Source organism: Meles meles, chromosome 2 (assembly GCF_922984935.1).
Source record: "Meles meles chromosome 2, mMelMel3.1 paternal haplotype, whole genome shotgun sequence".
Taxonomy (NCBI): Eukaryota; Metazoa; Chordata; class Mammalia; order Carnivora; family Mustelidae; genus Meles; species Meles meles.
Window position 1 is genome coordinate 127822775 of NC_060067.1, and position 12338 is coordinate 127835112.

At 36.9% G+C, this 12338-nt stretch overlaps 1 protein-coding gene across 2 annotated transcripts in view; it reads right to left on the reverse strand.

The window, feature by feature from the left end:
* Nucleotides 1–11456, reverse strand: part of ASIC5 (acid sensing ion channel subunit family member 5) — a 30783-nt gene extending 19327 nt beyond the window's left edge. For both annotated transcript variants that reach the window (XM_045998073.1, XM_045998071.1), the window contains exons 1-2: nucleotides 11376–11456; nucleotides 8347–8653 (exon numbers count right to left, since the gene is read on the reverse strand). In XM_045998073.1, the coding sequence (XP_045854029.1) occupies nucleotides 8347–8653; nucleotides 11376–11430 (362 nt within the window). In that variant the 5' untranslated portion in view covers nucleotides 11431–11456. The remainder of the gene's footprint in view (nucleotides 1–8346; nucleotides 8654–11375) is intronic.
* Between the last annotated feature and the right edge of the window lie 882 nt (nucleotides 11457–12338).

The window sequence follows — 12338 nt, forward strand, 5'->3', positions numbered from 1 at the left end:
TTAATCCTTATACTAAATTTATTCTGTGTCACTCATAGGGCTCTTTTTCTCCAAGGAAGCCCTGATTGTTACAGCCAATGAGTGACTTCATCTCACTGTGACTCAGTGTTCTCACTTGTAAAATCAGGGTATGTTAAAAGCCTACCTCAAAATGTTATTTTGATGGTCAAGTTATTTTTCTTAAAACATTGAGAAGCGTGTCTGGAATATAGTGAAAGTTATGTAAACATTCATTAAATTAATGGCCCCCATCACTTGTCCAAGTATTTTCCTGGCAATTAAAGGAGAAGGAATCTATTTGCCCTAACTACAATAAGTAACCTGTTATTCCCTTCTTTCGCTGAGCAATTTCCACGTTGCCTTGTGTACAGTTGTTTATTTGCATACACCATATCCTTTCCAAAATATGATTAGTATTTTCATATTTTGGGTATTATAAACCTTGAAACTGGACAAACACTCTTCGTTCAAATTTGTTGTTAGAAAGCTTAGAACGAGGAGTGTATTCTCTCTTGCTAAGTACACAGAGCCATGTGGTGCTGGTAAATGTGACCTCACTCCTGGACTTCCTTTCTGTCCCAGATTTTATATTTTACCTTCACTTTCTATTATTTTTCATGTAATTTTGCTTTCTCCTATAAGCCACATTAAACCCTTTCTCAGTCAAGGTAGAGTATACCTAAAACAAAACATGGAAAATAAAAAACACACCCAAACCAGCATCATACATCCTTTTAGAGGTGAAAGGATGAATACCCAACTTTTGTATTAACAAGGATGATACTGAAGGAGATTATGTTAAGTGAAATAAATCAAGCAGAGAAAGTCAATTATCATATGGTTTCACTTATTTGTGGAGCATAAGGAATAGCATGGAGGATATTAAGAGAAGGGCAAAATGAAGGGGAAGAAATCAGAGTGGGAGACGAACCTGAGAGACTATGAACTCTGTGAAACAAACAAAAGGTTTTAGAAGGGAGGTGTAGGAGAATGGGTGGGCCTGGTAATGGGTATTAAGGAGGGCATGGATTATAGGGAGCACCCAGTGTTATACGAAAACAATGAATCATGGAACATTACATCAAAAACTAATGATGTACTGTATAGTGACTAACATAACACAATTAAAAAAGTATTTTAAAATGTCCTCCCTTTAGCCCCCTTTATTTGTTGTATTTTTACCTCCTACACATGTGAAAATTACTTCATTTCTCTGCATAGTTGTTTTGAAAAGAATCCAGTGAACATCATGGGAAGTAGTATTGACTCTCAGCCTGGGTAGAAACCCCAAAGTTGCAGGGTTTGGGAGCAGATCCCTGGCATAGTGTCATCATTCAGAGAGATGGAAAGCTGAGGGAAGTTCAAGGTCCATCCCTCAATTAGGGCTACCACTTTGATCGCCTTCCCAAATCGCTTGCAAATGTGGACTGTTAACTCCTCAAAGATCACTAGGAACACAGCTGACCAAGAAAATCAAGGTTTTTGGATATACTCTTATCAGGTAGAATATCACCATGGGTTAATAGTGTCTGTAAGGAAAGGGTAAGTCAGAGGAGGATATGCATAGGAATCTAGAACCTGGGCTGGTGGATTTAAGATAGGCCTTCAAGGCTCAAAGCTGGTTAAGTAAGAGATTCTACTCGGACCTGACCGTGAAAATAGTTTCTCACCTCTATCTGATGACTGAGAAATAGTCCATTGTGTATATGAATCACATCTTCTTTATCCATTTGTCTGTTGAAAGACATCTTGGCTCTTTCCACATATTGGATATTGTGGCCATTGTTGTTATGAACATTGGGGTTCATATGTCCCTTCTTTTCACTACATCTGTATCTTTGGGGTGATTATTCGGTAGTGCAATTGCAGGGTCATAGGATAGCTTTATTTTTAATTTTTTGAGGAACCTCCACACTGTTTTCCAAAATGACTGCACCAATTTGCATTCCCACCAACAGTGTAAGAAAGTTCCCCTTTCTCCACAACTTCTCCAACATTTGTTGGTTCTTGCCTTGTTGATTTTTGCTATTCCAATTGGTGTAAGGTTGTATCTCAGTGTGGTTTTGATTTGAATCTCCCTGATGGCTAGTGATGATGAGCATTTTTTCTTGTGTCTGTTAGCCATTTGTATGTCTTCTTTGGAGAAGTGTCTACTCATGTCTTCTGCCCATTTTTCGACTTGATTATCTGTTTTTTGGATGATGAGTTTGAGAAGTTCTTTATAGATCTTGGATATCAGCCCTTTGTCTGTAGTGTCATTTGATAATATCTTCTCCCATTCTGTGGGTTGCCTCTTTGTTTTGTTGACTGTTTCCTTTGCTGTGAAGAAGATTTTGATCTTGATGAAGTCCCAAAAGTTCATTTTCACTTTTGTTTCTCTTGCCTGTGGAGATGTGTCTTGAAAGAATTTGCTGTGGCCGATGTCTAAGTGGTTACTGCTTATGTTCTCCTCTAGGATTTTAATGGATTCCTGTCTCACATTGAGGTCTTTCTTCCATTTTGAGTTTATCTTTGTGTATGGTGTAAGAGAATGGCCCAGTGTCATTCTTCTGCATGTGGCTGTCCAGTTTTCCCAGCACCATTTATTGAAAAGATTGTCTTTCTTCCATTGGATATTTTTTCCTGCTTTGTCAAAGATTAGTTGACAATAGAATTGAGAGTCCATATCTGGGCTCTCTGTTCTGTTCTGTTGGTTTATGTGTCTGTTTTTGTGCCAGCACCATGCTGTCTTGGTGATCACAGCTTTGTAATATAGCTTGAAATCAGGCAATGTGATGGCCCTAGTTTTATTTTTCTTTTTCAACATTTCCTTGGAGATTCAGGGTCTTATCTAGTTCTATATAAATTTCAGGATTGTTTGTTCCAGCTTTTTGAAAAACACCATTGGTATTTTGATTGGGATGGTGTTGAAAGTATACATTGCTTTGGGCAGCATAGACATTTTAACAATGTTTATTCTTCCGATCCATGAGCATGGAATGTTTTCTTTAAAAAAAACTTTATTACACCATAATAGTTGAGACCATGAGGGTGATCTAGGCAGATGAACTAGAGTTAATGGATAAAGCTAACAATATTTGGAACAAAGGAAGTAAAAAGAATTACGAGAAATATTATTCAGTGTGACACCAAAGTGTCTTGCTCTGAGTGTATTTTTGACTTAAATCCGAATTTCTAAACCTGCCCACGTCTATTCTTTTAGAAATCTTGCTTAGTTAGTTTGCTTTACTCTTTTATTTAACATACGCTGGTAAGAGGCTAAGAAAATCGTAATAAGAATGTGCTGCTTTGTTTCGATAAGTTAATAAGTGATAGCCAGTTAATGAATGCATGTGCTAACGCCTCTAACTACACATCCCCAGATTTTGTGACCCAAATGCATACGTTTCATCTGATGTCCAAATTGATGCTTGACTCAGACCTTCATTGGATCCCACCAAAACTGATCTAAGTCTAGCATGTGTTAGCAAGAAATGTATATATTTCAGATCACTTTATGGAGAGGAAAAATAGAGAAGAATGTCCGCTGTTTGGATTCTCCTACGAGAAAATTTAAGTATCTTACAGTACTCTGTGAAAATAAAATCTTTGACACATGTCCATTTCATATTTGTATAAGAGTCATGATTTTATCTTTTATTTAAAATCCTTGGGACCCCAGTGTGGCTCAGTCAGTTAAGCAGCTGCCTTCAGCTCTGCTCATGTTCCCAGGGTCCTGGAATGGAGCCACGCATTGGAGTCCCTGCTCAGCGGGGAGCCTGCTTCTCCTTCTCCCTGTGCCTGCCACTCTGCCTACTTGTGCTCTCTTTATCTCTCTGTCAAATAAATAATTAAAACCTTTAAAATCCCTTACCTCATATTTAAGCAATAGGTTTGGAATAAACAAAGAAGCACAGTGACTACTGTGAAGATAAACAGAACTCAAGTTATTCATTCTAATACAATAGCTTAAATAACATCCGTATTCACTCTATCCCATCATTATTTCTGGTTTTACTCTTTATTTATTTTATTTCTGTGTTTAGTAAAAGAAAACAAATTTCAGAGGTGTGTTTTTTTCCCCCAAATATAGTATAATGGAAATCCGTGATTAATTTTATGCTGAAGATAGTTTAGTGAACATGTTTGACACAGGAACATCTGAGTGTCACTAGAATAGGTCCCACAGGAACAAAACCAAAAGCAGTCTTGAAATTCCTGGAATGTACTGTGAGGTGTGATTTCTATAAATCTCTGGCAAATGTATCCTGATGAGTTCAAGTCATTGTTTTGTGGGAAAGAAATTTTCAAGCTTAAAATTCATAAGTATTTTTCAGTAAAATGCGAATGAAACAATACCAACAAGTCCAGCTGTGTTGAATATTGAACAAGAATATATAAAGAAGGCAATTTTGATGAAACCATTGACAAATTTGCAAAAGGCTAAAAAATGGAAGCTACAGTGCTATAATTATTCATCACACTGACAGATCCAAAATAAAGATCTTTCCTTTTATTTCAAAAATACATGAATGTTAAAAATTATCAGTGCATTATTTCTTTCCTATTTTTGTACTATATTTACTTAATTAAAAATTTAGAACAAATACATATAGGCTATTATTGCTGTATGTTTAATTTCATAATTGTAACTGAAAATAATTTTTTTATATAAAGGAAGGGAATGTTACGAAAATTATCTACTCTAGGCTGTCATATATATTGCACTGGCCCCTGGTACCCATGGTAGAAAGTAAACCCTTCCTGAGCACCTGGGTGGCTCAGTTGTTGGACGTCTGCCTTTGGCTCAGGTCATGATCCCAGGGTCCTGTGATTGAGGCCTGCACCAGGCTCCCTGCTCAGTGGGAGTCCTGCTTCTCCCTCTCCCACTCCTCCTGCTTGTGTTCCCCCTTTCTCTGTCAAATGAATAAATAAAATCTTAAAAAAATTAAATCTTTCCTAATAATCTGAGATCCTTTGGCAAAATTTCCTCAACTCAGGTATTGATTCCTGCTAATAAGATAGTTTAGCAAGAGTACACACATTAAGAGCAAATAGTAGACGTCTTTTTCAGTCCCTAACTAGTAACTTTAAGAAAACTGCAATGGTACACATTACTTCCTCTCATGTGAATTGGAGGCAATGCAATTTAGAATGATGGTGTTAAAATTGGGATGTGTATAGACCTGAGGATACGCATGCACAGACAATTTTAAGAGAATAAATTTCCAGATCTTCAACTTTCACCTAAGTTTCAAAAAGAGACTACATTCACAATTTTGCTTTTCCCATTTATGATAGACATTTTACCTGTCACCCATCAAATCCTAGCCTAAATAATGCATTCTGGTGTCCGTTGAACTCAGGGCTTCTCATAGACCCATACACAATTAAATTGTACCTTACTTCAGAAAAGACTCTAAGAATTAATCAAGTTTCCTTAAATTTTTCTTGCTTTATCATGCACATATTCTGATTAGGGTGAAGCTTGGCGTTAGACACAAGGTGTTTGGGCCCTTGCTAGGACTTTCTGAATTGAGAAAAGCTATAGTAGGGCATCTTGGCTCTTTCCACTGTTTGGCAACTGTGGCCATTGCTGCTGTGAACATTGGGGCACAGATGACCCTTCTTTTCACTACATCTGTATCTTTGGGGTAAATACCCAGTCGTGCAATTTCAGGGTCATAGGGTAGCTCTGTTTTTAATTTCTTAAGGAATCCCAACACTGTTTTCCAAAGTGGCTGCACCAATATGCATTCCCACCAACAGTGTAAGAGGGTTCCCCTTTCTCCACATCCTCTCCAACACTTGTTGTTTTCTGTCTTGTTGATTTTGGCCATTCTAACTGGTGTAAGGTGGTATTTCAATGTGTTTTGATGAATGAACAATTTTTCACGTGTCTATTAGCCATTTGTATGTCTTCTTTGGAAAAGTGTCCATTCATGTCTTATGCCCATTTTTTGATGTGATTATCTGTTTTTTGAGTGTAGAGTTTGAGGAGTTCTTTATAGATCTTGGATGTCAGTCCTTTGTCTGTAGTGCCATTTACGAATATCTTCTCTCATTCTGTGGGTTGCTTCTTTGTTTTGTTGACTGTTTCCTTTGCTGTGCAGAAGCTTTTTATATAATTAAAAAAAAACTTTCTTCTTTCTTTCATGTGGTAGGAACACTCAACATGAAATCTACTCCCTTAACAAATCTAAGTGTAACAAACAGTATTGCTGATTATAGGTACAATGCTGCCCAGCAGGTCTCTAAAGCTTCTTCATCTTGTATAGTCATATAAACTTTATGCATAATGATTTCTAACTCCCCATTTCTGTTCCCTTTTCCTCAGTCCTTGGCAACCACCATTCTACTCTTTCGTTCTATGAATTTGATTATTTCAGACACATCACAAAAGTGGAAACATGTAGTATTTGCCCTTCTGTGACTGGCTGATTTCATTTAGCGTAGTGTCCTCAAGGTGTATCCATGCGTTTCTCATTGCAGAACTTCCTTCTTCTTTAAGACTGAATAATGTATCAGTGTATGCACACAAAACATTTTGTTTATCCACTTATCTATCACTGGGCATTTAGATTGTTTCCACATTTTAGGTATTATGAATACTTTTGCAATTGGTATGGGAATATTAGTATCTCTTTGATATCTTGTTTTAAATTCTTTTGGATGTATACTCAGAAGTGAAATTGTTTACCGTATGGTAAATCTATTTTTAATTCTTTGAGAAACCTCTGCACTGTTTTCCATAGTGGGTACTCCCTTGTGCATTCCCACCAACAGTGTATGAAGATTACAGTTTCTTCACATCCTCACCCATACTTGCTGTCTTTGTTTTTATTGTTGTTTTGTGATTTTTGGTGTTTTTGCTTGTTTGTTTTTATTTGTTTATCCATTTTAGTAATAGCCATCCTGACAGGTGATATCTAATTGTGGTGTTTGTTTGCATTTCTCTGATGTTTAGTGACATTGAGAATTTTTTTTCATAAACCTGCTGACCATTCGTATATCTTCTCTGAAGAAATGTCTATTCTAATCCCTAGTACATTTTTAAATTGGGTCATTCAGTTTTATGGAGATTTTTGTTTGTTTGCTTTTGAGGTACAGGAGTTCTTCATACTTTGAAGATTTACCCCTTAATGATTGCTTTATCCATACTACCATTCTCAAAATAGTATATACATTTTATTTTAATAACAGATCTCTTCAACTAATCTTTGCTTGTATTAGAACACAGACCATTTAACATAGGCAATAGTACTGAAAATCTCCAGGGTGGGGAGTGGGGTTGATTTGCTTTTACTCTTTGGGACCTTGATACACACCTTGTCACATATCTAGCAGTCACCCAAATGCGATATAATATCCAATACATATGGAACACCTGTCCGAGGAAGATCCCAGGAATGAGACAAAATGGTGTATATGTTATCTCATCTAATGTAAAAGCAAACAACTATATAATATTATATAGTTATAGTTTATACATATAAAAGTTGAAGCTCAGAGTATTGATCAGGAGTGGTTCTTAGGAAATTACCCCCCCCCCCCAAAGCAAAAAAATCCTACATGTGACCTTTCAGGCTCATCCATAGGCAAATATAGGGTTTTCTCTGGAAGGCCTCAAGGGGAGCAGCTAAGCTACTACAGGAGACTTAGTGTAGTTGTTGAATTGCTATTTTCTGGAGGAAGTTGTAGTTAAGGACTCAAGAATAGCAGAACATTATGCCAAGTGTCCTGAGCTCAGGGCCCTGTGTGACTGCACAGCTCCCAGGTCTGTGAAGCTGGCCTGCCTCTGTTACATTAAGGGTCTCGTCACAAATGCATTGGAACATTCCCTGTCTCCAAATTACTTTTGTACAGTTGTTCTCTCTTCAGGTTCTTCCTCATCTCCATCTAGACTGCTGTTAAGCACATGTCTAGGGCATCCTTGATACTCGGACTTCCATGACATCCCTGCCACAGCCTGGCACTTGTGCTTTCAGAGCAACGACCATCCGTGTTGCACTGGGATTGTATAGGCTTCTCTCTCTCTCTCTCTCTCTCTCTCTCTTTTTTTTTTTTTTTTTTTTTTGCTAATTAACAAACTCTTTAAGTGCAAGGATCCAGACTTTTACATTGATCTAGCCACAGGGTTTGGTGTGATGTCTAGTAAATAATTACAGAAAGAAAGATGGAAGAAAAGAAAGAAGAAACCAGATAAGCTTCTTTACCCTTCTATATTTGGGTTTTTAGGTATAATTTAAGAACTTGATGGGTTTAAGTACATTAACTATCACGTGATAAAACTATTTTCAGTGACACAAGAAAGGTTATGTGAACAATGTTATAGAGACTTACTACTACTTAAAGAAGAATTTTTACCTGTTTAAATTGCAAAACGTCACAGCTGGGAAGTCGATCTTTTCCACATACTGAACCTCTATCGACGTCGTGGTGGGCCATGTGAAGTAGTTGACCAGGCGACTGTAGATCTGCCATACAACGAGTGAGACTGAGCCCACGACTACCACCAACCAGATCAGCTTGCGAAGTTTGCTCTGGTTGCGAACAATGTTGTGCACCCCGTGAAAGGAAGTGGAGATGGCAAAGTCATGGTCAAACTTCTTTCGATCAGTGGGAGATGGCAGCGGTTTCTTTGAAAGGCATAGCTTTATCTTTTCCATGAGTCCTTAAGTTTACGGAAACATTGAACCAAACAAAAGTAATGAGTCAGAAATCCTTAATGCTATCTGTGAGAAACACAACTCTAAGAAGTTCAAACAGGTTATCCTTTTTAGGTTGAAATACATAAATATTAAAAGTCCACCTTGGGTTACATGGTTTCTTTAGGTATCAAAAAGTAGAAGAATTAACTGAGGGTTGCTGGGGGGAGGGCGGGCGGGAGAGGGGGGTGGAGTTATGGACACTGGGGAGGGTATGTGCTATGGTGAGTGCTGTGAAGTGTGTAAACCTGGCGATTCACAGACCTGTACCCCTGGGGATAAAAATACCTTGTATGTTTATAAAAAAATAAAAAATTTTAAAAAAAGAAGTAAAAGAATTGATGGCATGGGTCTGATCGAATGGGTGGCTTGCAACTCATAATCTTCAAAAAATTAGTTCTCATTTTTGAAATACAATTTCTCGGGGCACCTGAGAAACAGACCTCGGGTATGCCATCAGCTCAGGTCAAGATCCCAGAGTGCTGGGATCCGGTTGGGTTCCCTGCTCAGCAGGAAGTCTGCTTCTCCCTCTCTCTCTCTGCCTCTCAGCTGCCACTTGAGTGTGCGCTTTCTCTCAAATAAACAAAGAAAATGTTAAAAATAAATAAACCAAATATAGTTTCTTGTTGAAGAATCACAAGGTCCCTTAGATGTCATGAGCACAACGAAGATAATTCTTCTGAGGGTAATTAAGTGGGGTTAAAAGGGAACCTGAACTTCAGTTAATCTGGGTTCTACAGTAATGTATTGTGAGGCTGAACTTCTGTAGCTCCATAGGCTTCAAAACATGTCTATTTTACTTTAGCTGGCTAATTTAGTCTGGAATATTTAAAGTTGTGTCATCAGTGAAGCAGTCTATCTTCAGACTCTTGAGAAAGTGAATTCTTTCCAAACTATCAATAATCAATTAACTCATGTTTATTTAATATTGATTGATAAGGACTGATAAAGGTAGACCATATTTTTACCTGGCAATATATAACATATTCTGAATTTTCTGTTGGTTTTACTTGTTTTTATTTTCTGTAGAAGACATGGAGAATTTCTTTACTGAAGGAAGACCGCAAACAGCTCAGAGAATGATGGTTTTTGAAACAGAAATACCAGGTTCCTGGTCCACACTGTGCCAAGTTCCTTAATCTTTCTGATAGATGGTTCCTCTTCCATCGGATGGGAGAACAGTCTTCGCTTCATGAGTTTGTTGTGAGTATTAAATAAGATAATACTTGGGGCTGGCTTTGCACATCATCTGAACCATGCTAAGCACTCAATTTGTCTTAGCTATTTTTGTTATTCTGCTAATTTAGTAGTGATTCGGCAAGTGGCAAAATAGTAAGGGATTTTTAAACATTGAGTTCTTAATGGCCTCACAAATGCCATAATTAAGGAATTGACGTTTATATATTTTTTTTTGTTTCAAGAAGCATTATTTCTGTCACTTGATCAGCACAATTTATTTCTAAAAGGTTTCAAGTGTGGCTTATCATTAATTCTAATGATTTAATTCTTCATAGGTCCCATCAATTAGCTGAGCTTACGTCATGATATATAAAAGGTACCTATAAATGTTTTCTAAGGGACTCCATTTCATTTGCAGAGTGTTAGGACAGAAATACAAATTATATTATGATTATTTTACAGACTACACACTTAGCAGGAAATTTTGTGTTCATCTGATTAGCTCGAGTTTAGAAGAGAATTTTGCAATATTCCCACATTCTGTTGTTTTTAATATTGAAGTAGGTAATGCATGTATGAAGTAACTGACACTGTCCCTGGGCAAAACCGGAAATATAAGAAAAGCTGTTGTTATTATTATTCCCTAGCAAAATAAATTTAACAATGTTATTTCGTGTATTACTTAGCCATTAGTTACAAACACGAAGGATTGACCTACAGAAGGACAACTCAGTCTCTGGGCATCTGGTACCCTTCCTAGTATAGAGCTCAAAGCTGTTAGAAGGGGAAGTGTAATCTAGTGACCAGTAACTGGCAAACCAAAGTATTGCTGTTTGCAAGAATTATCCTAAAAAATATGTTTCAGGCTTATCTATTAAAAATCAGCTTGTTTAATATAGATCTACTCCTTGACAATTGCTTTGGTTTTACTGGCATATTCTTAATCATTTGCTAAGGTTTTAAAAGAGTTTTGTAAATAATTATTATTGCACATGAATGAAATAAGGTGAAATATTACCACGAGGAAGTTTAATAAATGGCTTTGCAGGCAGGCATAGCAAAGCAATGTCTTACTTTCCTGACTGAAGTAAACACTATGTAATTATGCCAAGTGGCCCTTGCATTGAACACTGATCTTTAGAGAAGCATTTTGAGGAACATCAAACATGTTTTGCTGTATTTTAAAAATAAAACTTGTAGGCACATGATAAATAGAACCTCCCCCCAAAAACCCAAAAGCACACACACACAAAAAAACCTAAACAAAATAAAACAAACAAACAAAAAAAGATTCTAGCACATAGCAATATTTTAAAACTATTTTTGCTTGACTCCCTCATACAAATTGCTTCTTTCCTATGTAACAAAAATTGTGTTACTCATATCCAAGTAATATTGGAAATCAGACTTCCCAAATGAAAAAAAATATAATCCCCCTTTCCCTTGGCTAATGTCCAGACTGTAGGAATGAACATGTTAACTGCTCTGAGGAGTTGACTCCTTACCCACCTTTCTCAGCGGATGCTTTTGGTTTCCCAGTCTGCTCCATTCTCAAGTTCAGCATGCAGAGTCCTTGGGGTATATCCAATTTTCACCAATAACCATATTCATTTTGTGGCCTTTATATAAAATACAGCACTTGAGGTTGTAAAACATGGGGGCAATTTAAATGTTTGTGTTGCTATGTTTTGTCTCGTTAAACGCATAATCTGCAAACCAAAAATGCTGGCAGAACCGGCTATGGGTATTTATGGACTGTTGAGAAGCGATCTCAGAGTGAAACCAAAAAATATAATTTGGAAACCGTTTTCTCAGAATGGAAGAGAGAATCCTGACAGAAATCTGTGGTTTTAGAACCACCCCTGAACTGCTTAGTGATGCACCTGGACGAGAATCACTTTTGCTTTTATTTCTCTCTCTCTCTTTATACCACTCTGCATCAAAATGCAGTTGAAATGAAATTTGGGGGGTAAAGATGCCTTTTTCTGGTTGCATTTACTTTCTTTGTATACAAATGAAGCTGTTTTAAACAGAAATAGTAATCAGTGAAAATGATGAAATAAGACATTAGAAAATCTCTCCCCCAGAAGTAATGATTTGCCAGAAGCATATAAATTCGATAAAACACAAAGGTCAATTATTTGTTTATATTAACATTTTTGAGAAATTACTAGAATTTATTATTTTAAAAAATAAACTGGAAAATACACGATTGTGTATAATGGCACCACCTGTTGACACAATGGAGGAACTGCATGTGTCTCTGGGAGCCTTTCAGAGTTGCCATAGTGTTTTACAACACTGACCATTAACATGATTAGATATATTTTACACATATTTCCTTGGAAACTCAGTACTATAAGCTAAAACTAGTGTTATATGGAATCAAACTAAAAAATTTCAAGGGATGTAAATGAAAGTCCTGGAGTGATTTCCCCAACAAATTAAAGATTTCAGGAAGAGGGTCAATTT